The following is a 26,655-nucleotide window of genomic DNA, read 5'->3' as shown; positions in this document are numbered from 1 at the left end:
TTGCTTCCATTTCGCTTTCAACTGATTATTCTTCAATTCATCGTTTCTCTTTTGGAGTTCTCTATTTATCGCTTCACCTCTCTGTTTTTCTCTTTCTTTCTTTGAATTCTGATCAAAGGGTTAATGGCGAGGACGAGCAACAAGAACATACAAGCCAAGCTGGTGGGTATGTCTTTCCCTTTTTTCTTTTTTTTTGGTTTTGATTTAATGATTGGTTGTTTGGTTCAAACAAGGAAAGATTTTGTTCTTTGATTCAGAACAACTGTTTTTCTTTTTCCACTGTAAACATGACCTTGATGCCTTTACGATCATGAAAATGCTTTAAAGAAACATATTCTTACAAACACAAAATGCCCCTTTTGAAGTTCTTGGTAGTAATATTTTTCTACCCTTTTGTTTACCTGTTCTTTTGATTTAAATCCTGAACACAGTACTTACTTTCATGAGCTTGAACTGATTTGGTTTGATTAATTTGATCCCGGCTTGTTGCAGGAGATCAATGGAGAAAGTGCTTCTTTTTGTTGATTGGTTTCCTATTTTCTTGTTTCTCTATAATGTAGAATACAGTTCCTCCTTGTTCCTCTGTTGATACTTTCTAAAGAACTATGTTTATTGAGACAGTTATAATTTGTTATTTACTAATGAATAGTCATGAATGGCCAAAAGAAGGGGTAAAACTCACATGATTTTCTTCTCAGGTACTTCTTGGGGACATGGGAACTGGGAAAACAAGCTTGGTATTGAGATTTGTCAAAGGGCAATTTTTTGATTACCAGGTTTATTTTCATTTCACAATCTATTTTCTGCCTTTGTGATATCATCAAGGTATATTTCATCTACTATAATTGTATAATTAATGTAGGAATCAACAATTGGAGCAGCCTTCTTCACTCAGGTTCTGTCACTGAATGAAGCCACCATAAAGTTTGATATATGGGACACAGCAGGACAGGAGAGATACCATAGCTTGGCTCCCATGTATTATCGTGGTGCAGCTGCCGCTGTTGTGGTATATGATATCACAAGCTCGGTAACTTTCTGTCAAGCTTTGGATGTTTTGTATTCTTCAAAATGTTTATTCAGTTTTAATTAAACATCTCTGAGTTACTTGATGTCCTTATGAGTTATGAACTTCACCAATGGGGATCAATCAAACCCAAAAGATACATCGATACAAGCTGTCATGATGAAATAGCAATATAGGAAGAGTTTGCGTGTGTGACCTAGATACTCTATCTGCAAATCTAGTTATAAGAAACTTGCCTAATTAATACTTATAGATTGCGGCATCCCCCCTCATTGTTTTCTCCCTTAATTTTAAACTAAATGTCCATGAATCAGCTGTTTCCTTACTGGTTTATTGCATTTTTGAAAGACAGACCATTTATCAAAGGTGCAGGTTTTAAAATTATTCGTGCAGTAGTCAATAACAACTGACAAAGACTTAAATTTATGTATTTAAGGTCATAAGAATATAGTTGAATCAAAGTTTCTTTCTTTTCTTTTCTTTTTTTTTGAAATACAAATTTTCTTTCTTTAATGCTACTGCCATCATGCATTCATGCTTTTGTCGACATTGGATGTCCATCTGATGAGATGATGGTTGGTCTTTCAGGATTCATTTGAGCGTGCCAAAAAATGGATCCAGGAACTACAAAGACAAGGTAACTGACAAATTTAAATGTTTGAAATGATTTATTCTTAGGAGTGAAGTTCAGTAGAGGTCTTTGTACCCTTCACCATTTCTTTTCTGATAGATCCTTATTGCACACTCCCCTCTTCCCTTTGCAAATGAGGTTGCTGTCTTTGAGATGTTTACTCTTTTACTGATTTTAAAGTACCTGTCCCCTTAAATTTTGAAGAATGAGTTCTAGCTTGATTTATTCTACAAATTTAAACATTTGACCAGAAGTATAACATATGTGTTTTGATATTTTAATCCATAGATCTGTTCGAATTACTGAATTTTAGTATTATGACAATGACTGAGCATAGAACTAATAATTCAAGCATGTTTCTTATTTCTTAACATATTGTTTGATTCATATTACACTGGTTCAGGAAATCCAAACTTGATAATGTTCTTGGTAGCAAACAAGGTAGACTTGGAAGAAAAGAGAAAAGTGGGAAGTGAGGTATCTGCAATCCACTATTTGCTTCAATTATCGGTTTTTTTTTTCTTTTTCTGCTAGAAAGATTTGAAATTAAAGGCCCCACCTACAGGAGCCTTAGGTTGATTACTGCTATACCAGGACATCTTAAAATTTGCTTTACGTTGTTCATAATTGCATACTATTGTCAAAGATGTTATCAGGACACATCAAAGAAGGCTCCGATCAGCATTCAGGTTACTTTGGGTTATTGCCTCAGTTAGTCTTAGTCACAGTATGCACTTTATTCAGCAGGCTAGACCTCAACATGGGTGAATCAGTCATTGATCACATATTAAGTGAATCTGAGAAAATGACTGTACTATACTGTGTTTTTATTCTTGTTAATGTCTTTCAGAGAAAACTTATGCTAAATTATATGAAGGCCATATTACCATTGCCTAGAACAGGGACAAGGAAGAAAATCAAATTGAAAATACAGAATAACACCTATATATGTTGAAGTCAGTCCTATTGTTTTATGCAGGAAGGTGAGCAATGTGCCAAAGAAAATGGCTTGACTTTCTTTGAAACATCAGCAAAGACTGCACAGAATGTCAATGAACTCTTTTATGAAATAGGTAATACTAATACTCTGTTTTATTTCTTTAAGGTGTTCATATTCCCATTAAAAATATGCAAATTATAAGCCATTTTCTTCCTATATGATTCAATTTGAAACTCATCCTGTCTCACTTTTTATTTTGTTTGGTCTATGAAAGTAGGCTATAGCTAACTTGCCTCAATGCATATATAGCATAATCTATTGGTACTAAAGACAGAAAGGAAATGATCTTTGGATACTGTTCAATAGCTTCACTAGTATCATCAACCATATGGCTGATTGACCCACCCAAAAGCTTGCTCTCATATACTACACATTATAAGTTAAGCTTGGGCAAATCTTTACGCTTGTTTGTTTTTTCGGCTCCAACTGGAGCATAATGTAGCTCCACTGAATATGGCTCACACAATTATATAGTAGATCATAATTTTTTCTAATTAATTTGCTTAGTCACAGATGTTACTAGTCATCTATCATTTAAGTTGATGGTAGCATATACTTTTTTATCTTCAAAATCCAATTTAGTTTTCATCATAATCTTTACATTACACTAATTGTGATTAAGCATGAACTGATTTAAATTGGAAAAATCACAAAGTATCAGCTTTAGCTCATTTGTGTTCATCTTAGTCAAGCCAATATCAAACAATTATTCATTTATATTTTCATAGTCAAAGAACTTTATATAAAATAAAATAACCAACCAGGGATAACAAGCTAACCCAGACACAAGAAACAGCTGCACAACATGTACGAAATAAAAAATGAAACAGCTGAACAAGACCTTGAGCAAATCTTTTGGAACATGAAATTAGCTTAAGTTTGAGCAATCTATTTTGCGCAATTTACATTTGCTTGTTGGTACCCCTTTGTTGATGTCAATTTTCAAACACCCTCTGAACTTCTTTCTTGTGCTCATGCACTCTCTTGCAGCAAAGAGAGTGGCAAAAGCTGCTCCTTCTCGGCCAACTGGAATGAAACTGCATAGCAGACCGCAAGAAAGTGGAAGAAGATTCTTCTGTTGCTCCTGATGATACGAGGGCTAGTTGTCCACTTGTACGTAATTTGTATTGATGTCTGAGTTCTGACAAATCAGTTTTCATCTGAATAAATCTATGCATTTCCCCTTGATTACAAGCAATCTATTTTGTGCCTCACTTATTAACTTAACAAGTTTTCTCAATTAATAGTTTACAATTCATTGCAGGTCGTCGAAACTGAAGATTAATCTGATTTCTGGCCTTATCCACTTTGATGAATATCTGTGTATGTACACTGCTCGAACACAAAAGCTTTCTTGCCATTTTTCAATTGTGCTCATTTTGTGTAAGAAATTATCATGGAACTCCTGATGAATAAAAATTCAATGCAAGGAAATGAATTTGATCACTGAACTATTAGGGTTTATGTGCAATGTGGCGAACGAGTTGACATAATATAGCCTGTAGATTAAAGAATTCACTAGCAAATAGTGCAAGTTGTATCAAAAGTTTTATACAAGAAAAGCTGCTCTGCCTTCATTATTAAAATTTTTGGGCCCAAGTTAAATAGTTTTTTTCATTGAGAAGCTAAATAAATCAATGAAAAGAAGCACCTGAAAAGTATTACTTATTATGTTGCAAGGAATATAAGCAAGCTGAGTTACAACTGGAAGTTTCTTGTACTCAGAAACAAACTTTTAAGAGCAATAGCTCACCAAATTATTGCTGGCATTACAGCCACTTATGTCTAGTTGTCCTTGGAGAATTCAGTTTGCCTGTCACAATGCTTCCACCAGTGCTTACAACACTCCAAAGCGTCTAATATGGCCTTGTCGATTGTTGAAACCATATATTGCAATGAAAAGATTCTTTCTGTCACGTATCCAAGTGGACACGCAAAACAGATCCTAGACATGAAAAGTAAATAAGACCTTTGGAAGTCTTCCACTTCCCAATTTCCATACATCAATCATTAATTTCTAAGTTGATATGAATTCTCTGTTATGCTGGACAAGTTTCTTTGCATAATCAAGTAGGTTAACGTTTGAGCTCTTTCCTCCGAGTAACTATTGATCCAGTTTATAATCAGCAATGAACAACAAGGATTGACCTAGTTGTCAGTAATCACCTACCCCACTGTGCGGGGTCTTTCCACAGGCCAGGGAACAAATCCAGGTTCTGTATCTCCAAGGGGATCATGAACCATATTGTCTTAGGCTCTAGGACCCCTCCAAAAAGAAAATAAAAAATCTGCACTGGCTGCCCTCCTGATGGCTTAAGTTTAATCAAACATTCTTGTCACTTTCCCAAGTTAAATGATCCTTCGTCAATGGTCATAGTCATATGCGGCATATTGCAGCTCACTAATTGGGCTTTATTAGCGTGATTCACTTGCAACCCAAGGAAAAATTTTCCTTTAAAGTGCTAGAAAACTTAGTGCAGAACAAGCCACTAAACCGATAGGCAGTTTGTTACAAGCATTACTCCAGAACAAGCTAAATGTGTACCTGGTGAGGGACAGGGGGGCAGTGCTGGATTTTTGTCTTTTTCAATTTTAAGGGTATTTCCATCTATCAAAGCAAGGGAGGCCAGTGCCCAGATAATCACAACACTTTGACAAATGTATGCCTAATAAATTCAGTAAGTTCAGAAACTGAAGCTTCTTGCCCTATGCAGCTCATAGAAACCAACAAGACATGTCATTATATAATGTGCACAAAGCCTCGCAGGTGACAATTTTTGTGTTTTGGCTTTTATAATGCATAGAAATCACCATTCGAGGCCCCTCAAAAACAGAGAGTTTTTTTTTCTCCTAAGCATTTCTTTTGGTCTTCTAGTACCGTTGTCTGTTTGCAATGTCACGTGCATTCTACATTATCCCGAAAAACAAAACCATAAAGCTTTGTTTTCTGCTGTCAACAACTTTCCAAAAACACCCACACAAGCAAATGCCTACAAGAAAGCATTTCTGCAAAGTAAAAAAGACGACGAGAAAGTATGGATTTTAGTTAGCATGGGCTGCGGCGTGGCTTAGGTGGCCGAGCCATGGCCACGCCTGCAAAAGAAAAGTAGTTAGAAACTTAGGAGACTCATGTTTTATCTTCTTCTGCTACAGCTAGCCACCATCTCCGCCGCTATATTCACAAAAAAAAAAAAAACAACCACACCTCTCAAAGCTCACAGACAAAAAGAACAAAAAAGAAACAAAAAATAAAATAAAATAAACGTTGCACTGCCTAGCTAGTTTTGACAGAAACTCTAATCACCATGAAGGAGAAGTGCATGGAGAACCCGAAGAAGATGATGAAAGACCATTGTTACTGTTGGAATCACTAGCTGAAGTGCCTAAAGACCTAGCATCTGTAAGAGAGACGGAACAAGCCTGAGCTGGGAGCTTCTTCATTGGACTCAACGGAGGTGTCATTGGGGGTGAGTAGAGTACTCTAACAGGATCCGAAGTCTGAGCCTTCTCATCATCATCCACTGAAGAACCGCTGCTTTCTAAACGTGAAGGCGATGTATCCGGAGTCTCGAACGGAGTATCTGCCCTGCTTGGCCTGCCTGCAGCATCATTGTCGTAAATAGGGTTCGATATGTAAACAAAATTCTCCGCACCAGGAGCACCGCAAGCTTTCTCGTTACAAGTACTAATAGTGGTACTTCCAGTGCCAACTTGAATTGAGATTTCTTGAACAGGCTGCGGTGAGGTCGTGGCAAAGGAAGTTGTTGGGGATGTAGGAGATAAGATACCGATTTGATGAGGGCTTGTGTTTGACTCTTGGGGATGAACTTCAAGGACTTGATGAAGTAAAGTTAGATGGTTCTCTTTTTCAAGCTTCTTCTTTTGTTTGCAAGGGAGTGAAGGGAAGAGAAAGTTCCTTGGTGCATGAAGAACTCCTTGTGCATAGAAGCTACTAAGGGGACTGGTTGATTGGTGATCTTGGTTATGACCTTGAGGAGAACGGAAAGAAGTAGTATTAGTGGGGGTGGCGGCGGCAGCGGCCGTAGCTGTGTCGCTTATGGTAGCGTCAGAGGTGGATTCTTTGATCTGACGCCTGCGGAGTAAGAGAGAGCAGTAGAGCTCCGCTAGCAGCACTAGGATTAGACCTAACACAATGGCAAGGCACACCACCATTACCAGTGTTGCACCCATGATTACCTTGGATGCCCCCTTCATTTCTTTCTCTCTCTCTCTCTCTCTCTCTCTCTCACTGTTTTTTTCTCGTGTGGACTGTGGACTGGGGGAGGAGACAGTGAAAGAGGACAGTAATTAAAGGAGGGGTAAGAAGCATTTTTTGGCGGGAAATAGTCCTTTACCTTCGACAAGGAAAGTAGATAGGATGGGAATCTTGTGAGGCTTTGGGCATAGGGAATGTAAGGAGCTCCTTTGTTCTGAGGAGGAGAGTATTCTTTTTTTTACCTCCTGACATTTAAGGTCGTAATGGTCATCTTTTAACTGCAACATGGTTTGATGCATCATCAATCATCGTGACTTTCTCTGCTCTAAAGCCTAAAACAGTTCAGACCACTAAAAGTGTCAGGGCCTATACGCCCATTCAGAATTCCCTCCTCTGTTTTCTCCCATTTGTGGATGACAACATTTCATAAGAGAAAGAACTTTAAAAATGTCACATTAATATTTTAGGGATGAGAATGGATATCAATATCATAACGTTCCAGTACTTTTATAATTGAATCTGAAACAAATTTAAATAACAATGCTAATTTCGTTCTTGATTTGAGCAGATCATAATAAAAAAAAAACGCAATACTTTAGTACAACATCGATTATTTTTGCGCTCAACCTAAAAGTACAACTATTTAAGACTATACAAGATCACAAATATTAGAAGCATTTACGTATCTACACACGTGTGTAATGCATAACAATGCAACCCTTCTAGCACTACAAAATCAAATTAAAACAGAAAGGCAACTGAAGACACTGATTTGTTGGGCCAGGGGAGTATAGACAATCTGTCTAGCTCTTCTCATTTTACGACAAGAACATATATAAAATATAAAGGGCAGGGGGAGGGGATTTAATGGGACTTCAACTATGTTTTATGTATGAATATATCTAGACTCGTTGAAACAGACAGACAACCTGATTAGAAAGCTTTAACTTTTTATGTTAATGGCTTAATAGAAATCTATTTTGATTTCTATCCCGCTCCTCCATATTTGGAAGCACAAAGGTGTTTTCTGTGCAAATAAAATGAATGGTTAGTTTAAGAATCAAGCCATAAATGGCTTTAGCATAATTTTAGTGTTGCACCAAATTTTCCCTCTAATCATAATTTTTAAATTAAGTTAAACCACAAATATATTAACAAACGAGAGTTAGCTTATCCTAAGCAAGTAAGCATCGTTATTTCAATAATAAAATATATATATACGAATCTAATTGTTTGATACTAGAGCCTAAGGCCCAATTGTCCTAACCCAAAGGCCCATAATTAGAGGCATCATACACATACTAACCAAACGCCACTTGTTCCCAGAGGATTCTCCACAACTGCCAACTTTCGCCCGTAAAAAGATTCAGGAGCATTTTTAAATAACACTATTTTTTTTTTCTCAATGATTATATTAATTTATAGTAATTATCACGCAAAAAACACTTTTACATAAAAATCATAAAGACCATATGATTAGCCGAAATGGAATGACAAATCTAACTTCGTTTAGTTGAATCCGTTTAATTAAACGTAAACATTCTTGAATTCGAAGTGTAAAAAAATTTGAAATCACTTTAAGCTGAGTTTTAATAAAACATAAACATTCTTAAATTCAAAATTTAAAAAATCTTGAAATCACTTCAAGCTGAGTTTCAAGACAATGCTACTGTTTAATTGAGCGTAAACATTTTTTAAATTCAAAGTTAAAAATAACTCAAAATCACTTAGGCTAAACTTCAAGACGATGCTACCATTTAATGAGTGTAAAAATTCTCGAATTTAAAGTTCAAAAAAACTTGAAGTCTTTACAAATTGAGTTTAAAGATAATACCACTTAACGTAAGCATTCTCGAATTCAAAATTCAAAAAAAACTCAAATTTCTACAAGCTAAACTTCAAGATGATTCCAATACGATACCATTTAATTGAGTAAATATTTTGCTAAAAAAATTAACTACTCGAAATCTCTACAAGCTGAATTAAACAAAATTAATAAGTAGATATTTTGCTACTTAATTAAGTAAGATGTTTTGTTAAAAAAAATGAATGAACAGATATTTTGATATTTAAAAAAAAATTAACGACTCAAAATCTCTACAAGCTGAATAAACAAAATTAATGAAGCTGAACTAAATAAAATTAATGAGTAGATATTTTGCCGTTTAATTGAGGAGATATTTTACTAAAAAAATATTTTGCCACTTAATTGAGGAGATATTTTATTTTTTAATATTTTTCCTCTACAAGTGGATGAGTAAATATTTTGTACCAGAGATATTTTATTAAAAAAATTAATGCAAAAAATTTAACGAGGAGATATTTTATTAAAAAAATTAATATTGAGGAGATGTGAACTAAACAAATACATGCTGAAAAAGATATTGTACCTCTACAAGCTGCTACAAGCTGAACTAAACAAATACAAGCTGAAAAAAAATATTTTGCCTTCACAAGTTGAACTAAACAAATACAAGTTGATGAAAAAAAATTATGCTGAAATAAAAAAATAGCTGAACTAAACAAATACAAGCTGATGAAAAAAAAAATTATACTGAAATGAAAAAAAAACTGAACTAAACAACTATTTTTATGGTTAAAAGCCATGCGCTCTACCGGCTGAGCCGAAACGCCCTACTGTTCATAAATTATAAAACAAGATTATCAAATTTAATAATTGCTATATTTCAGACCATTATTATATACCATGGAAATGTACAGTACGTCAAAGACAACAATGGCCTAGTCTTTTTGTTTTTTTACATTTAGGGTTTTCAGTGCTGGAGTTCCGTTTCCACTTCCTCGTTGTTTTCTTCTGTTTTTTCAATTCATTCCTTTGACTGAATTGTCATTTGAGGACACCGCACTCCCTCTTTACTGTGTTTTTGTTGCCTCTGTTCAATTCATTTTTGGTCTAGAAATTTTTCAAAGGGCAACGCACCTTTCCTCATTGTTTTTGTTCCTTCTAATTTTTAGTTCTTTCCCTTACTTGGATTTTCGTTAGAGGTCAACGCAGTCACCTACACCGAGTTGCTGCCCTATGTCAACAATTCAGGTCTTTTAATTACTATATTGTTCTTTCTCCATCTTCTAATCTCCTAATTTTATTGCTAATTTTCGTGGAATCTCCTAATTACTTGTATTAGATTAATTGTTAAAAAATAGGTTTTATGATAAAGGAAGAATTTTTATATATGTTGCTCTTTTGAAAGAAAACAAAAAACTCAATTTTGTAGTTAAAAATCATGAATTAGGTATGAAATTTATGGTATTGTTGGAGTCAATCCATCAAGTAAATTATGTATGTAACAATGTATGACAATGTATTTTTTTTAAAAAAAAAATTGTATAGTTAGAATGTAGTCAATTTGATTTTTCAACTAAGTTTTATCTATGTATTGGGACCAATGCCTCCAAAGAGATTGTTCATTCTTTTAATTATTACATGTAAATTGTGTTTTGGAATGATATTTCGTCGTGGAAGACTAATAATACAAACTATGGCCCTTTTGATGCTTCCTGAAGAAGCTCTTTTTCCCATTATCGTATTTTTATTATTAAAAATAAATTGTTCAATAATCAATACATTCTATTGACAAAAAGATCAGTTAAATCAGTCATAAGAAGAGTACCGTGCGAGAAAAAGAAACAGAAATGAAAGACAAGTTAACGAACTTGGAGTGATCTGTGGTTAAGAGTTGATTACCAGCTATTACAGGTCTCTCATTGTGTTTGGCTCAGGACGGTTTCCCTGTCAAAATGTCAGCACAGACTGAGCACTTAAAAGGTACTAAAGGGTCCACCATTGTCATTCAAAGTAATTTGAAGCATTCAAATACTCAAAAGTATATATGAACTTGGCCGGTTAAGGATATGATACACCGAAGTCTGTTCTCTATGGTGATCAACAAGAATATTCAGCTATTACCAACTAAGAAAATGGTTACCAACATATGTCAGCACTGACGGATAGGTAAAGCTAATTTTTCATAAAGTAGGGTGATTCAAACCTGGATAAACTACTTGAACATTGCAAGCATTTGCCAACAAAGCCAACTTTGGAATCTGAGATACATGGTTAATGAAAATTTATAGTAGTATCATTTAGAACTTAACGGGTTCAAGTAAAATTTGGGTACTAAAATCAAATTTCAATAAAGTTTTAAACAGTTTCGAGTAGCTTTGAAGAAATTTGGGTACCAAGAAAATAACATGTACCTTACCAGTTGCAGGAACTTAATATCAACTTTAATACCATTGAACCAAACTCAATTCTCAACTTAATATCCACTAATACAGAAACTTGTATCATTTCCAGCTTAAATGCATAGATTACACATCTTTTACAATCATGTCATCCAAAAAAATTGAATCAGGAAGTGTATATATGCTTGTTACGGCCATGGGTCACAGGAAATAGTAATAACGGTGCTAGAAACACATAAGAAAGTATACTCAAACTACTAAGCAATATGTATGATAAGTGCAGGGCCTACAATCCCATCGAAGTACCGCTCAAGGTTTCCCCAAAAGACAGCGCCAGCACCAACTCAGCTATGCAAATGCAGGAAGTTTAAGCTTGATGCAATCAAACTGATTAGATTAAAAATAATGACTTCAATATGCTTAATGCTCTATCTCCCTTTCATTGCTGCAAAGTGAGCGGCCAAATCATCATAATCTGGTAACTTTGGATGCACATGCCGGGCTGCATTTGAACTATCTTGCTGGAAGGATATAGCACGAGCATACACTTTAGTTCCCTCTGATTGAGCTGTTTGTTCATGAGGGAGAGAAATTGATCGAGCTGGATGGGAAATGGTCTTAGACATATCATCAGATCTATCTCTGCTTGCTTTCTGTGGGACTTCACCCACATCACTTCCCATATGATGTGCATGACGACTTTTAGACTTTCTTCTTACCTTTCCCTCGTCACAGGATGATGGCTTCTTACTGTAATGCATCAACAGCTTATCAATTATCCTTTCCTCCTCATCATTTCTATGCTGCTCATCATCAAACAAGATTTGCAGGCCTCTTCTTGAGTCATCCCTTCTCCTGCTTCTCGGCTTCCTCCTTGCAAACTCTGTATCTTCAACATTATCGACTCCATTATGACCAGATGGTGATTTCAAATGTCGCCTCCTTGACGATCTTTGTCTTGGTATGGGGGTATTGCTCCCATCATGATTATAGTAATAATCTTTTTTGCAATCATGACTAATCACTTTTGTAGGTGGAATTATCTGCCCCTCTTTATCAGGATAATACAACCCTTCTTGGTACTTATCAGTTCTATTAACTGCATAGGACCTGTTATGTGTTGAAGGATCAGCAGAGACTCCATTGCTATCAAAACCAGCATGTGAAGATCCTTCACTGGCACCATGCTTGAGATGCTTTGGTTTGATATTGGGTTTAACATAAGGAGGAGGGATGCCACTATTAAAGTAGGGCTTCCACTTGGGTTCATCTTCCTCATGAGCTTTTCTTGTTGAATTTTGGACATTGTATTGGCCAGCATAGTTATTAGCAGCAAAGAGATCTTTATCATGACTCTTTAATTGTGGAGCTGCATAACTAGGATCTAGATCTGGCTTTCCCTGTGGTAGAACATCTTGGTTATCTATTCTAGGTACTCTATTCTCCCTACTGTCTTTTAGCTTGACTTCACCTTCAACTCTTTCCATTCTTTTCACATAAGAAGAACTGCTTAATCTAGCTGTTTTCAAGGCAACATCATCCTTCCCATTCCAAAATTCAAGCTTACCAGCAGAAACTTTAGGTTTATCCCCTTGTGGATCGGCACTTTTTCCATCATTTGATTTATGCTTATCACCATTGACATTGAAAGACCCATCATTTTTAGGTTGGTCCTACAGACAATTACAGAGATCAAAGGAGTTACAGTGTGAGTAGACCCTAGGATAAGCTCAACAAGAATGTTAAAAAGGTCAAGATCAAACACAAGGAGAAGCATACCTGTGGAATCACAGTCGGTTTAGACATTCTTCGCTCAAAAGCTTCAGAGTTCCAATTTATGGAAAACTCTGACGCTATATCATGCATGACCTTGACTTTCTTCTCCATTTTGGACGGATTTGAAGCTGAATTCTCGACAAGCTATCATCAAATTTTATATGGTTGGTCATAAAATGCAGTGATGGAACCATAAATTATTCTCCTTTTGGAGTGAGACATCAGAAATTTACCTGTTTATTAACAAATAATTCCAGGGAATTTCCATATCTCTCATGAAATATTTGCCTAAGATCACGCAACTCTGGCAAATCAGAGAATCTTGCAGCTGCAAACATTAGAGACGCAACAGCCTCCCTGCAATCTTCGGGGCAATCACTGTGTACATTTATTGACAAAAATAAGCAACTGATGTTTTGCTCTGTTTATTAATGATAATTTTCAATTAAAAAAAAAACCAACGAAGTTCACAATCTGTATCTCTTTATCAAAGTCAAATAAAATAAATTAAAAAGTATAGTCAGCAAACTACAACCCATCTTACACCCCCTGCAAAAATAAAAACCTTTTATTCTGAAGCATACTTTTAAGATGCTATCTTCTACTATGCTCAAATAGTCATATGTCTTCCCTAGCATAAACTTAAAGCAAATATTGATATAACCGTAATAGGTGATAAAAACTAGATCCTTGTCTACTCTTAATAACTTGTTGAAATACCAAAACACCAAATCCATACAGTACGCAGAAGTCCACAATCCTTTAAACTACTGCAATAAATCAGCAACTAAAAGAAGGCATACAAGAAGGGGAATCTGTGGAGGAGCCAGAACAAAAGTCTCATCGGGAAATTTGCAATCTTAAAATCATTATGGTAAGAGAAATTTCATTTGCTTCTTTAGCAGACATATGTTTGCATTTTTAACAAAATTTCCAATTTGAATAGCCTGGTAAAAACTTGGATGAAAAGATAACTTTTTAACAATTCCAAACTGAGTTACATTACTCAATCCTTGCAGTTTTAATAAACCACCTTTTTTCGGACCCAAAAGCATTTTATTACTTTAAATTCAATTTAAATGTTACTCCATTCATCTGCAAATCCAACTTCACATCATCAAAGTGTGACAGTCTTGATACCATAAAAGAACATGAAAAGCTGAAAGTGTTCTACAGAGAAGAATGACAACCAAATCTAACATTTAATTTTTCCACTGAAATGGCCACCTCCATCAATTACATGCTAAAATGATGTGTAACTTGTAACTATCAAATTAAAGTCCAGACAAGGTGGATCCTATTTCAGATTGCAGCAGAATATGGTTCACAGCCGTATATTTCAAGCTTAATGTTATTGCCAAGAAATCGCACTAGATATGGCACCATCCAGAACCAGAAGAGAATAATAGGCAACTTTAGGATCACTTGTTTTTGTAACTTACAGTTACCCTTTTATACCAATGTTTCCACATATATGCCCATACAAAACAGTAAGATGGGTATCACATTTTGAGTTACCATTATAAAGACGATGGTAAAATAAAATTTATCAAAGAGAAATAAAGAAATCAACCACATATACCTCAGTTTTTGCATAACTGAAACATGCTTCGACACGAAATCACAACATTTCTCGACAAAATCGTAGCAACAAGACAGGGTCAATTCAGCTATATATCCTTCCACCTGTTTCACCACCTCACAAAAAATCAACACAACATTAATCCAAGTACATAAAGTCTATTAACTTTTTTTAAAAAAATTTCAAATACTCCAATTTCTAAAATCTAAAACAAAAAAAAAACATTTAAATCAAATTTTAAATTTTGAATTCTTCTTTTTTTTTTCCTATATTTTTGTAGTGAATATAACGATTAAAATTAGGAATAATAATTTTAAAAAAAATTACCCTGCCATAAGCATTAATGTCAAGGCCATTAGCGAGCAGATCAGCTATATCTTTCTTCAAAAACTTAAGCGTGGCACTCTTCTTCCTCCTTATCACATCGATCCGACTCTTTATCACTTTGATCAATGATTTACTGAAAAAAAAAAACTCAGATCGATTTAATTTCCAAAAAAAGAAAGAAAAAAAATAATAGACAACGCAGAGAAAGTAGAAACCATTTGGAGGTAAAACCACGGCCTAGGATTCCGTCCAGCATCTCCGATCACTCCTTTGTTCAACTCCGTGGAACGATTGGACTCAGAGAACTCAAAGACGACGCCGTAAACTCAAAATGCAAATCAATAAAATGCAAGATCTGCCATTAAAGGAGAAGAGAAAAGTTCTTTGGTTAAGCTTCTTCAGTACCGTTTTTAAGACATTTTTTTTTTTTTAAGGAAGTCCGGTTTACTGCACTGAACTAAAAAAGTGATACGTATATTTACCATCATATCCTTGATGTCTCCATTTAATGACTGGAATTTCCAGCCGATCGATCATTTAAACGTTAGGAGGGTAGTTTAGGGTATTGTTGCGTGTTTTAATTTGGTGCGGATAAGACGGTAGGTGGGGTAGACCGTGGCCGTTGGATGAGGGGAGTGGGTTAGGAAAGTGGACGGTGGATGGGAGTGTTTTTGTTCTCTCAGGTGGTTTAGAGAGGGAATCGTCTTGATTAAAGGGAATCTAATGAGCTGGATCGCGTTCTTTTAATCAAGTGCTTAAAGCTCGTTAATTAAGTTTAAGAATGATGATTTTCCGGTGGCTTTAAGATAAAATTTTGAGTACATGGTTTCAGAGTTGTTTTCGGATTTGTCTGTGTACGAGGAAAGTCAACGGCCATTATAACGGTTTTAACTAGACTCTGTTTTGTTTAATAAAAAAATGTTTTTCTGCTGTTTTTTTCACAAATTGAGAAATGTCTTATACTTGTGAGACATTTTTTTGTAATCAATGGCTTTTTTTTTATTAATTTGTAAAATATTTTATATTTAAAATAAATTTTTTATCTTTCAAATAAGCATAGCTCTTGAAAATATTTTTTAAAAAATATTTTATATCAAAACAAACAAACACTTATATATCAAATAAATGTTATTTTTATCAATTTATAAGTATTGTTTAAAATGATAATCAATAAGCTTTATCTTAAATGATAATTTAAAAGTATAACGAATAGACATATCTATTTTGATCAATTACACATATTCATATTTTTATGTATATTATAATTATAGATTATAAAGATAGATAAATTATAGATAAATAAGAAGATAGATATAGAACATGTATATTTGGTTTAGCTAGAGTATTCTAAAATTGTTGTAAAGAGGAGTTAAAATAGTGTTATAAGATGTAAAAAACTATTTGATAATATTTTAATTTATTCTTTATTTAATATTTTGATAACCGAACACCTTACTTGTACTTATGAACAGAAAAACCCTTCCATAAACTAGGAAAATACCCAGGTAGATAGACACCAGTTAAGGTGATATTTCATTTATAAAAATAATTTAATAATTATTTTTTTTTCTGGAATTTAGTGTGAACAGTGTATTAAGTGAAAAAGAATTTTAAAAATTTTAAATAAGCTAGTAATTATAATTTTTCTTGGAAATTAAAGAGAAGAGAGAGGCTTAGGTAGCTCTTCCACTCTGGCTGACAATGATGATCCGGTAGATATATTAATATGCCAACCGAACAAATCCACCTGCAAAATGAGATAAATGGACCATAGTTATTCAACTAATTCATCAAGAACTTATCCACCACTTAGAATATAGGCTTTTTCATTTCTTTCTTTCTCCACTTAAGAGAAGACTTAGCGTCAACCATGATATGTTTAAACAATGTTAAAAAGTTAGTTTGGGTTGTCATCTTCAGAAAGGGAAGGGTTAGTCAAGAACCCCCGTGTTACTGAAATAGACTAACTTGCATTAGTTAAATGAATAAAATTTGAGTAAGAACAGGAAATTGGTCGTGTGGCAGATTCTTTTTCACCAACAGCTTTACGCCACATCAAACTTATCAAAAAGGTGAATTTAATTGGGTTTGGTTGTGTAAAGCATGTGACATGCTTTAAATCCCATTCTTAGAACATGGTGGCTGATTCATCTTCTAGATGATCATTAAAATAAGAAAGAAAACCCATGTCATCTTTCTATAGAGTGATGTTCATTCACTCCAAGGAAATTTGTAAATTTAGTAATGATTTTGGGTTTGTTGGCTGGCTCTTTCTTTGTTTTGATCTGTTTGCACTGTTTCACTCTTGGAATGAGTGGGGGATTCCGCCATTGAAAAATTTGAGTTAGTTTAAGGATTTGTCATTATTAGAGGATAATGTGACAAAGTTATCAGAGCAGAAGATAAACTCAAATGTCCATGGGTAAGGATAATTTTTCAAAGCAATTGATGGCAGCAGTTTCATTTGATCAGCTATATGGCTAAGGGTGACTTTGTATTTATCTTGTTTAATTCATCATCACTTTGTACCTATCTTAACTGATTTAGACTTTGCAGAAATACTCCTTTGTACTCTATATATATCCTGTACACGCTTACAGATCATTTACCTTGTGGGGTTGGAAGACCATATACATATATTCATTAATTTTCAGAATTAAAAGGAGAAAATTAACCTTAAACCAAGTTTCTTTTTGTTCATGAGAAGCACTGTGTTTACTGAGCAGACAGGTGGAGGAGCCCGAGCCCAGGGCCATCACGCAAAGGGCAAAGCCCATACAAGTTAGCAATAATATTTTAGTAGTAATACCCACAAAACTGATTCATTCATGCCATTAATCAACCCAACACTAACCCTTCTTCAGAGCACCAATTAGCTAGTACTAACCAGTATTTACCATTCTATTATGTTTCTCAATTCTCAATGTTTTGGGTATATTTTTCCTTTTACTTCGGAAAAAAAAAGTAATCTAATAAAAATGAAGGGCATTTCTTTTGCTTTCTTTTGATTAAAGCACAAAGGCAAATTAATAAGTTGAGGGATAATTATTGAAGTTATTTATCTATTTTCTTATTTTATAATATAGCTATGAAATTAAATATATATTTTTTTCATGTGCACAAGTAAAACCTACATTTGACCTTTAAAACCCAGGCAATTGGCCAATTGCTTTGCTTCTTATATCATCCTATTTCATAAAAGAAAACTAACTACTTGACAGACCTTAATTTCAATTTTTCCATGATACTTCAATGCTGTACTATTAATTGGAGCACTGTTATAGGTACATTATCAGTTCAATACAACGGTATCATATATATTGGCATTCACATGAAGCAGAGATTTCCTTTCCATGTTGATCATTCCTAGTTAATTACTAAAGAATTGCATTGAAATGTTGGGATTGAACGTGTCATCCAACTGTATTCTTATGATATTACAAATGACATTACTAACCAGAAATCAACAATTACAACTTTCTTTAAAAACAATTATGGCTGAATTAATCGATTAATTGTGTAAAGAAAGATAAGTCAAAGAGTATCGGAGTCGCTTGAAAACTTAGCTTGCAGGTTGAGTGGGTAGTAGCAGCAATATGTCCTACCAAAAACACCTCAAGAAGTTGATGAGAAAATGGAACAGATAATTTTCTTGGTCTAACATTTCATGTCGAACCATTCCCTCCCAGATGATGTTCTGAGGCAGAAGATCACTGTAATATAGCAAGGTTGCGATGGAGGCTGCAGGCTCAGCGATTAACGATGTCAGTAGCCGCACTAGAGACCGAAACATAAGGGGTGTAAGAGACTGCAACAAAAGGAAATTAGAGAATATTGTCAGCTATATACATATATACATCGATGTCGGGAAGATAAAGGCTTGGATGAAATAGTGATGATGACCAACGAATGGAGCAGACCATGGATTAATCTGGGGAGTTGGAAACCCGGAAAAAAGCTGGAAATGGAATCTTGGAAGATGGACAGAGAAAGAGGGATGGGGGCCATTGAGTTTGAGTTCTCTAACTGTCATTCTCCAGGCTTCAGCGGACATTCAGACCTAACCTTCCATGTAGTCTGTCTTACCAGGACGAAATATTAATATGCTAGGACTTTGTAGCTAGAGAAAATTGGGTTGATGCACTGCTGGCAAGTACACTCGGAAAAAAATGGTCTGGTCTTATCTCACTAAGCTGATGCCTGATGCCCTTAGAGCAACTAGTGGCCAAACTCGTTGGTTTCTAGTTTTAAAATCCTTTATAATCTTTAGATTGTCTATTAGCGCGACTCCAGCCCTTTTTCCATTTGGGGATGGTGGGCCTTTTCTTTTTATAAAGATCGATGGTATACCCAAGTAGAAGTTAGGATTATAGTAGAATGGAGATCAAACATCAAACGTGTCATTATGGCCCAATAATTTATAACTTATATAATTTGAAGATTCAAAACTGACTTTATATTTGATCAAATTTTTATTCTCATAAGTTGTCATATAAAAAGTTATAACTTCTATAACATATTTAAAAGGAAGTTCTAATGGGGCTTTCAGAATTAACAACGTAGAGGGCAGAGAGAGTAAAAAGAAAAAGATGTTGAAGCAAAGAGAGAGAAAAAGAGAGTTGCAAAGGGGTCAGAGTCAACGTGTGAAAGGCAAATAGAGAGAAAGAGAAAAGATGTTGAAGTAAAGAGAGGGGGCCAAAGAGGTCCGTGTGTTGCACACGGGTAATATTCTAGTAATACAGAAAAAGGACTCAACGCAGCTTCCACAATTTACTACGTTGGGGTTTTCAGAGATTGACACTTTACTTTTTCAATGGCCTCTCAAGAAGATTTTTAGGCTTTTGGTCTTGCTTTAGCTGAAGTGTCAACTTGGGCGGGCGGCATGCCCGCATCCTTTTGCTTTAGCTGAAGGCTTTTGGTCTTTCAAGAAGATTTTTCCATGAACATTTCTTACAATAATTTTTTTTAACCCGAGTGCAAAGCACGGGGTAAAATCTAGTATGTATTAATTACATGACCCAATATAAAAACCTTGGATTATGTTGACACCAACTTTAACTTGGACAAGAAGATAAAGGTTTCTATGAGCCAGAGATCCACGCACACGTTAGATCTTTACCACAATTGGAAAAAACTGTAGTTAAGCACGTTTTGTGTACACCCACCATAGAGAAGAAAAAAGTGAGAAAACAGTTTTTATCAAGCAATAATGTAAATTATTTTCTTTTTATGTGCAGATGAAATACATAAATCAAATGATTAATACAATCCTATTTTATATATTAGATTAGATTTTTATGAATTTTATCGATCGAATAAGTGTTATTTGGCTCGTGATATCGAACTCAACAATTCACTTTAAATATTAGTATATATAAACAAATTTTGTAGCACAACTCACCTCCTCCACCATAGTTCTCGACTACTTAGACCAAGTGACAATTTAGTAAGAATTGAGTTGCATTTGAAGCCTACCATTCTTTTTTAATGAAATTACATGTATAAGTAGTGATTATAATCATAATCAAGAATTACATTTTATATAAAAAATAGTGATATTCACTGAATATATGGACAAGCTACCAATTCAATATAAAGTTATATCAAAACCACGTTTAATAAGTATTAAATTTGGAACTTAGGTTTTCAAGGCCTACCATATTTCTATAAGCCGAAAAGTCTCATGATAAAAGACCGCTGCCTTATATATATATTAAAGTAAACACATAAATCTTTGATAAAAGTTAATATATATATATAACTTTGGTTATTATAGTGTCTAATTCTGACATGCAATGCATGTGTTGTTATTTTATATTAGAATACTCAATCCTGTTTTGTTTATCTTTGTTTCTTTGTTCAAAGTCAATGCATGGGGCAACATCCTCAACCAACTTCAAAGTCAAAATTGAATATGTTAAGTTCAGCTGAATATAAAGATTTTGGATTCAAACTTATTTTTCAAAGAGTTGATCTGAAATTCTAAATCTTGACAAAAGAGACTAAAAACAGTTGTCCAATCTCAAGACGAAAGGAAGCTGCTATAGCATTTTCTTATAACAAATACTATTTAGTTGAGAAAAGAGACAGTTAAAGGAGATTATCAGGAATCGCAAAGCATCTAGCTTAATGGCTAAAGAGGGAAACTTTCTTCTTATCTTAATCTCATGCTTATTCTTGGGTACACCAAGTTGTTCTAGTGAAGAAATTCTGTTTAAGCTGATGCGAGGCCAGCAGCTCAGGAATTGGGAGCATCTACTATCCGCAAAGGGTATTTTCAAGTTGGGCTTCTTTAGTCCCACCTCTTCAACTAACCAGTACTTGGGGATATGGTACAGTAAACTACCACATGATCCCGAAGCTGTTTGGGTGGCAAATCCTGAAAATCCAATCCTCGATAAATCTGGAGTTCTCAGCTTGGATGGTGATGGAAAATTGAAGATCACGCATAGTCAAGGACAGGTAATTCTTTTCGATTTCAGTCAGGGAAGTTCACATAACCTGACTGCCACTTTACTAGATACTGGAAATTTTGTATTGGAACGAGTAAACTCTGATGGAACAGGTGGCCAAATATTGTGGCAGAGTTTTGATTATCCAACTAACAATCTGTTGCCAGGAATGAAACTAGGAATGAATCTTAAGAATGGATATAATTGGACACTTAGTTCGTGGTTAAGCAATCAAGTCCCGATACCAGGGGCTTTTAAGCTTGGCATGGATCCTAGTGGTGCTGGCCAGTTGGTTGTCTGGCGGCGGGAGGATGTCTACTGGACTAGTGGGGTGTGGAAAGGTGGAGATTTTCAGATGGCCCCCGAGCTCACAAGAAGAGTTGATCTTTATCAGTTCAGGTTTATTTCAAATTCGGAAGAGCAGTATTTCTCTTTCTCTGCTATAAACAGTTCTACTCTTTCAAGATGGGAATTGAATGCTTGGGGGCAAATCTTGCAGTTCACATTAGCTGCAGATCGTACTACCTGGCAGCAGACTACCATTGGTTCATGCAAAATTGATGTAACCTATCCTAATGCTGTGTGTCTAGAGCAAAAGCTCTCCAACTGCAGGAATGGCTCGGAGCTGTTTGTGCCCACAAGAGGTTACTATAACAGTTCTGAATTGTCATACTCCAATAACAACATAAATTTAGCTCTCAGTGATTGTCACGACAGCTGCTGGAATGATTGTTCTTGCATTGCCTATGGAAGTCTCTATCCTGATGGAACAGGATGTCAGTTTTGGAGAAAACAACCAAGTTTCGTCCAAAATGAGAAATTCGGAGTTGTTTACAGCCTCAAACTTGGAAGTAGTCAAGGTATGTCTTTATTTCTAATTTCTTAACCCCATGTTTGTTCTGAGTTCCGGGGATATCGGCCAGATCTGTTTGAATAGGCATCACATCTCTAATATCCTACTTTGGATGGACAGTCACATTCTGATTCTAACAGCAATGTTTATCACAAAAATATTATTAGAGCAAGAGTGCAATATTAATATGGATCAGAACTTACTTTTGAATGGTTCTAGAGCAAACAAATGCAAAAGGAGGCATGGGCAAGAGTTTTAAAGAGCGATGGTGGTTATGGTGCATCTTAGCCATTGCACTGGGACTTGTGGTGCTACTTTTGGGCTATTTCTGCTACAGGAGGAGGAGAAAACTGAAATCCTTGATAGGCACTGGTAAGCAAAGGATTGTATTGAGGTTTATGTGTGAATTATATATGGAGCTAACCAGATTCCTAAACAGCTTTAAACTCAATTACAGAAAAAACAGACACAGGCCAACACAAGGAATTACTGGGGATAAAATCTGAATTTTCCCCAATTTACAATCTCAAAAGAAGTGAAAATAAAAGTCAAGCGTTTAAGTTGTTCAGTTTCTCTCAAATAGTTGATGCTACAGATAACTTCTCATTTGCCAACAAGCTTGGAGAAGGAGGTTTTGGACCCGTTTACAAGGTAAAATTTAAGAATTTTGATGCACATTTGATTTGACAACTTGGGTAAGTAATGTTTAGATTTTAATCTCCAGGGTACATTACTGGATGGACAACCAATTGCAGTAAAAAGGTTAGCAAGAAATTCTGGACAGGGGCTCGAAGAATTCATGAATGAGATTACATTAATAGCTGAACTTCAGCATATGAACCTTGTTAAACTTCTGGGTTGTTGCATACAAGAAGAGGAGAAAATGCTAGTTTATGAATACTTGTCTAACAAGAGTTTGGATACTTTTCTCTTTGGTATGTAGATTATCCTTCTGTTTTCCAAGCCTTCCGTCACAATTTCATTGCTTTCTCCTCCACTAATTGGCACTCATCACATTTACAATGTCAATGACAGATCCCACAAAAGGGAAATTGTTGGATTGGAAAAAACGCATTGCCATCGTTGAAGGAGTAGCTCAAGGGCTTCTTTACCTTCACAAATATTCAAGATTGAGAGTGATACACAGAGACTTGAAAGCTAGTAACATTTTACTTGACAATGATATGAACCCTAAAATATCAGATTTTGGAATGGCAAGAATTTTTGGACACAATGAATCCAGAGCCAATACAAATAGGGTAGTTGGCACATAGTAAGTAGAAACAAAGTTTGTGACAGCACATTTAGTAGCCCTGATAATGTCTTAATTGCATCTGCATGCATCTTCTAACTATTATTCAATGGTTTTATATGTTTTATACAGTGGTTATATGTCCCCAGAGTATGCCATGAATGGCATTTTCTCTGTGAAGTCTGATGTCTTCAGTTTCGGAGTACTGCTGCTAGAGATTGTTAGTGGCAAGAAGAACACAGTGTTTCATTCATCATCTACCTCTGCCGGCCTTATTCATCACGTAAGCTAATAAGATAAAGCCAAACATAGAAGCAGGATTATCAGGAATATAATTTGCGGATGACTTACATTTTGCACCAACACTGAAAATGATTGCAGGCATGGGATTTGTGGAAACGTGGTGATGTTCTCGAGCTAAAGGATGGATCGCTGGAATCATGCCCCAAAAACGAGCTGTTGAGTTGTATTCAGGTTGCTTTGCTGTGCGTACAGGCAAGTGCAGCTGATAGACCTACCATGTCGGATGTTATTTCCTCGCTTAAAAATGATGTTATATTTCTACAAGAGCCAAAAGAACCTGCATATGCTACTGAAAGTGAAGCGAACTCACCATTTCCTGACGGCAAATCAGGCAGTCATTCGGTGAATAACGTCTCTATATCCATAATGCAAGCCAGATAGAGATGTAATTCCAATTCTTTTCTTTTCTGAGGTGGGTGTCGTCAAGAATTAGGTGTTTTTTCCTTCCAAATTTCTAGATATCATATGCTTAGAAATTTACCTTGCACATGTCTTGACATAAATATAATCAAATCATTTTGTATTTCTCAAATGTGATAGTTTGTTCGGGAAAGCTGAAACTCCGTCATCCAAGGTGCTTTTGATAGATGATGAACCTGAACCCTTAGCATTTCAATCAAATACCGAATACAAAAACGGATTTTTATTTATGTAACTACTGATGGAGCCTCAACCTGATTGATGTTTATCAAGCAAACTCTGTTATGGAGTTCGGTCTGTGATCTGAGATTAATATCTCTGTTTATACCTTTTGAAGATCTAGCAAGACTAAATTCTTAAAATCATGGAATGAGGTATGGTTTTTGGATTAGCATCACCCCGATAAACTATAACGAGATTTGCTGAATACAAGAGGATATCACACGATTCACATCATACATGCACGAGAAGTAGCTTTGCAGAACCCAAATCCATGGTTCCTTACATGTCCAACATCTCATCCAGATAACCTCCCATATAACCTCCTTTTCTTTCTCATCCATAAAGTCCTCCTAACCCTAACACTGCACTCAATCTTTAAATTTAACATGATTGAATTTTAAGTTCTCAATAAATTTGAAGTCATCGAAACAAATGAACAAGAGGAAAAAAGAGCTATGAACAGAGTATCAAAAAGAAACTATATTTCTCATCTCATAATGACTGATGAATCCTGACACAACAAAAACAGGAGTTTAGGCCTAACTTTCCCTGTATTGACCTGAATAATTCCCCAAGAAGACACTTGCACAATCCCCTCAACCCAAAATAGGAGATACCACTCACACCATGCTCCAAAATGGATGATTATACCAAGTAGACGAGCAAGTGGTAACGACCATTGGAAACTTAAAACAACAAAACTGAACCGGCTGGTGTTTTCACTGATCACAACCAACCAAATACTAACAACTATTTCTCAGGACTGTTTTTCAGGATTCTCTGGTTCTTCTTCTTTTTCAGGATCTTCCTCCTCTTCCTCTTTTTTCTCTTCCTCTTCTTCATCTTCTTCCGGAGGATCATATGGCAATGGTGGTGGTAGTGGTGTCTTCATAGGGCTAAATTGAGGAAATATATCTGGTCTACGCCCAGGTTTAGGCCTCTCCCACTCCTGCCATATTAACCAAGTTGGTCATATTAAATCACACTGCCTCAGACAATAAAATTCCAAAGCAGAAAATATAACCTGTTCTCAAACCAACAAGTTTCTCAAAAGATTGAATTATCTAATCAGTACCCATTAATAAAAAAAAACACTATTCCACAGACAATTACTGCATAAAATAAAATTAAACCCATCTCACGAAAATCCTGCATAAACTTTTAATCGCAACGCTGACTTGAAATTCCCCTCTCCTATTAGCAAGGCAACCAACAGCTACTTATAGCTCAATAAAAAGAAAAGAGACAGAAAGAAAAGGAACTTACAATGGGGAAATCGAGGGGATTGCGGCGAGTCAATTTCTCTTCCTCGGGAGCCATACAAACCACCTGCTGCCTCCTTCTCCTCGTCAATTGAATGCCGTTAGAACCGGAGACGACGAGGTAGCATCTACAACCGCGGCTTGGGGAAGTGGAAGTGGAAGAAGTGGAGGGCGGCGCTAGGGTTTTGGAAGGCGGCGACAGGGAGAGGCAGAAGGATGATGCCATGGTCGGTTTTTTGGTGGTTACTGTTACCCCAGCTGGGCGGTACAGAGTGCACAAATTAGACCAAAAAACCGAGTTATATTACCAACTGCCTTTTTCTCCGATTGGTACTCGTCTAGGTCGGTCTCCACGCGCCCGCAACTCCCAAATGGCCACAATTCTGATATCTGGTGGCTCGGCCAGCCCTGAGTAAGGGTGGGCCCACAATTCAGAACAGAGTCCTTCAGCGTTTATGGGTCTATCATCTTAAGGGTGGGCCCACCCGCTTCTTATTGTGGGTAGGGAAATTTCTACGTTCTGCCCTGTTTTCTTTTTCAGTATTTTATTTCTTACCCCAATAGTTATTATTAGGACTGTCCAAACTTGCACAGTCGATTCAGCCTAGCAACACTAAAAACCGAATAAATTGAATTTCCCGTTAAAATCATCGAACCGACTAAAATTAGTGCAGTCGAACAAATAAAAAATTGAACAATATTATCTAAACCAAAATTTTAATATTATTTTTATAATTTATTTAATTGAAACATTTAAATTATATATGAATAATATCTAATACAATATATATAAATAATATCTAACATCTAAATTAAATATATAATACAAATTAAATTTAAAAAATAAATTTAAGTAAACATTCAACAAACATTCTTAAATAAAGTGTAATATATATGATCGATTAGGAGAGTGAAATAATAATTATTAAAAATAATATATATATATATATAATAATTTGAAATATATTATTTAAATTTGATTTTTCAATTGATTCCATTGAAAAATTCAAACACCCAAATCAACTTAGAAAATCAAATTAATCAATTTTAATTGACCAACCAAACTAATATAACCGAATTCAATTTGATTCAATGATTTGTTCATGTGATATCCATCTTGCTCAAC

The 26,655-nt window shown here is 35.3% G+C and overlaps 5 protein-coding genes and 1 long non-coding RNA gene across 9 annotated transcripts; 2 read left to right on the top strand and 4 right to left on the bottom strand.

Annotated features, from left to right (window-relative positions):
• Positions 1-4,109, top strand: LOC18588613 (ras-related protein RHN1-like). 3 transcript variants are annotated; one of them, XM_018128468.2, is made up of 8 exons: positions 1-162; positions 699-776; positions 863-1,030; positions 1,616-1,664; positions 2,062-2,135; positions 2,638-2,731; positions 3,649-3,771; positions 3,923-4,109. In XM_018128468.2, exons 1-7 carry the CDS (start codon positions 124-126, stop codon positions 3,744-3,746), a joined length of 600 nt encoding a protein of 199 aa, XP_017983957.2. In that variant the 5' UTR covers positions 1-123; the 3' UTR covers positions 3,747-3,771; positions 3,923-4,109. The 3 variants fall into 3 exon arrangements, with proteins under 3 accessions (XP_017983957.2, XP_017983959.2, XP_088666378.1); XM_018128470.2 differs by having other exon boundaries at positions 30-166; XM_088810252.1 differs by lacking the exon at positions 1-162 and adding an exon at positions 485-556.
• Positions 4,110-5,767: 1,658 nt separating this feature from the next.
• On the bottom strand, positions 5,768-6,977 carry LOC18588612 (uncharacterized). The gene has a single exon (XM_018127053.2). The coding sequence runs from the start codon at positions 6,871-6,873 to the stop codon at positions 5,959-5,961; it is 915 nt and encodes a 304-aa protein (XP_017982542.2). The 5' UTR covers positions 6,874-6,977; the 3' UTR covers positions 5,768-5,958.
• A 4,123-nt stretch (positions 6,978-11,100) lies between these two features.
• On the bottom strand, positions 11,101-15,192 carry LOC18588611 (Regulator of Vps4 activity in the MVB pathway protein). Its single transcript, XM_018128364.2, has 6 exons — positions 14,981-15,192; positions 14,766-14,898; positions 14,439-14,542; positions 13,090-13,234; positions 12,860-13,000; positions 11,101-12,753 (listed from the first exon to the last, which is right to left on the bottom strand). Exons 1-6 carry the CDS (start codon positions 15,019-15,021, stop codon positions 11,509-11,511), a joined length of 1,809 nt encoding a protein of 602 aa, XP_017983853.2. The 5' UTR covers positions 15,022-15,192; the 3' UTR covers positions 11,101-11,508.
• Positions 15,193-18,108: 2,916 nt separating this feature from the next.
• LOC108663326 (uncharacterized) lies at positions 18,109-18,826 on the bottom strand. The gene is made up of 2 exons (XR_001929284.2): positions 18,686-18,826; positions 18,109-18,573 (listed from the first exon to the last, which is right to left on the bottom strand). It is a non-coding gene; the product is annotated as an uncharacterized LOC108663326 (long non-coding RNA).
• A 1,915-nt stretch (positions 18,827-20,741) lies between these two features.
• On the top strand, positions 20,742-24,280 carry LOC18588610 (G-type lectin S-receptor-like serine/threonine-protein kinase CES101). 2 transcript variants are annotated; one of them, XM_018128505.2, is made up of 8 exons: positions 20,742-22,077; positions 22,290-22,442; positions 22,528-22,721; positions 22,795-23,005; positions 23,106-23,343; positions 23,455-23,605; positions 23,704-24,037; positions 24,166-24,280. In XM_018128505.2, exons 1-7 carry the CDS (start codon positions 20,895-20,897, stop codon positions 24,004-24,006), a joined length of 2,433 nt encoding a protein of 810 aa, XP_017983994.2. In that variant the 5' UTR covers positions 20,742-20,894; the 3' UTR covers positions 24,007-24,037; positions 24,166-24,280. The 2 variants fall into 2 exon arrangements, with proteins under 2 accessions (XP_017983994.2, XP_007013194.3); XM_007013132.3 differs by having other exon boundaries at positions 20,743-22,077; positions 23,704-24,280.
• A 449-nt stretch (positions 24,281-24,729) lies between these two features.
• LOC18588609 (uncharacterized) lies at positions 24,730-25,955 on the bottom strand. Its single transcript, XM_018128506.2, has 2 exons — positions 25,534-25,955; positions 24,730-25,216 (listed from the first exon to the last, which is right to left on the bottom strand). Exons 1-2 carry the CDS (start codon positions 25,753-25,755, stop codon positions 25,025-25,027), a joined length of 414 nt encoding a protein of 137 aa, XP_017983995.1. The 5' UTR covers positions 25,756-25,955; the 3' UTR covers positions 24,730-25,024.
• Positions 25,956-26,655: the final 700 nt, after the last annotated feature.

This window comes from Theobroma cacao, chromosome 9, assembly GCF_053813885.1.
Source record: "Theobroma cacao isolate CCN51 chromosome 9, ASM5381388v1, whole genome shotgun sequence".
In the NCBI taxonomy this organism is placed as follows: domain Eukaryota; kingdom Viridiplantae; phylum Streptophyta; class Magnoliopsida; order Malvales; family Malvaceae; genus Theobroma; species Theobroma cacao.
The sequence above is the reverse complement of the archived record's forward strand: the minus strand, read 5'-3'. Positions and strand labels throughout refer to the sequence as shown.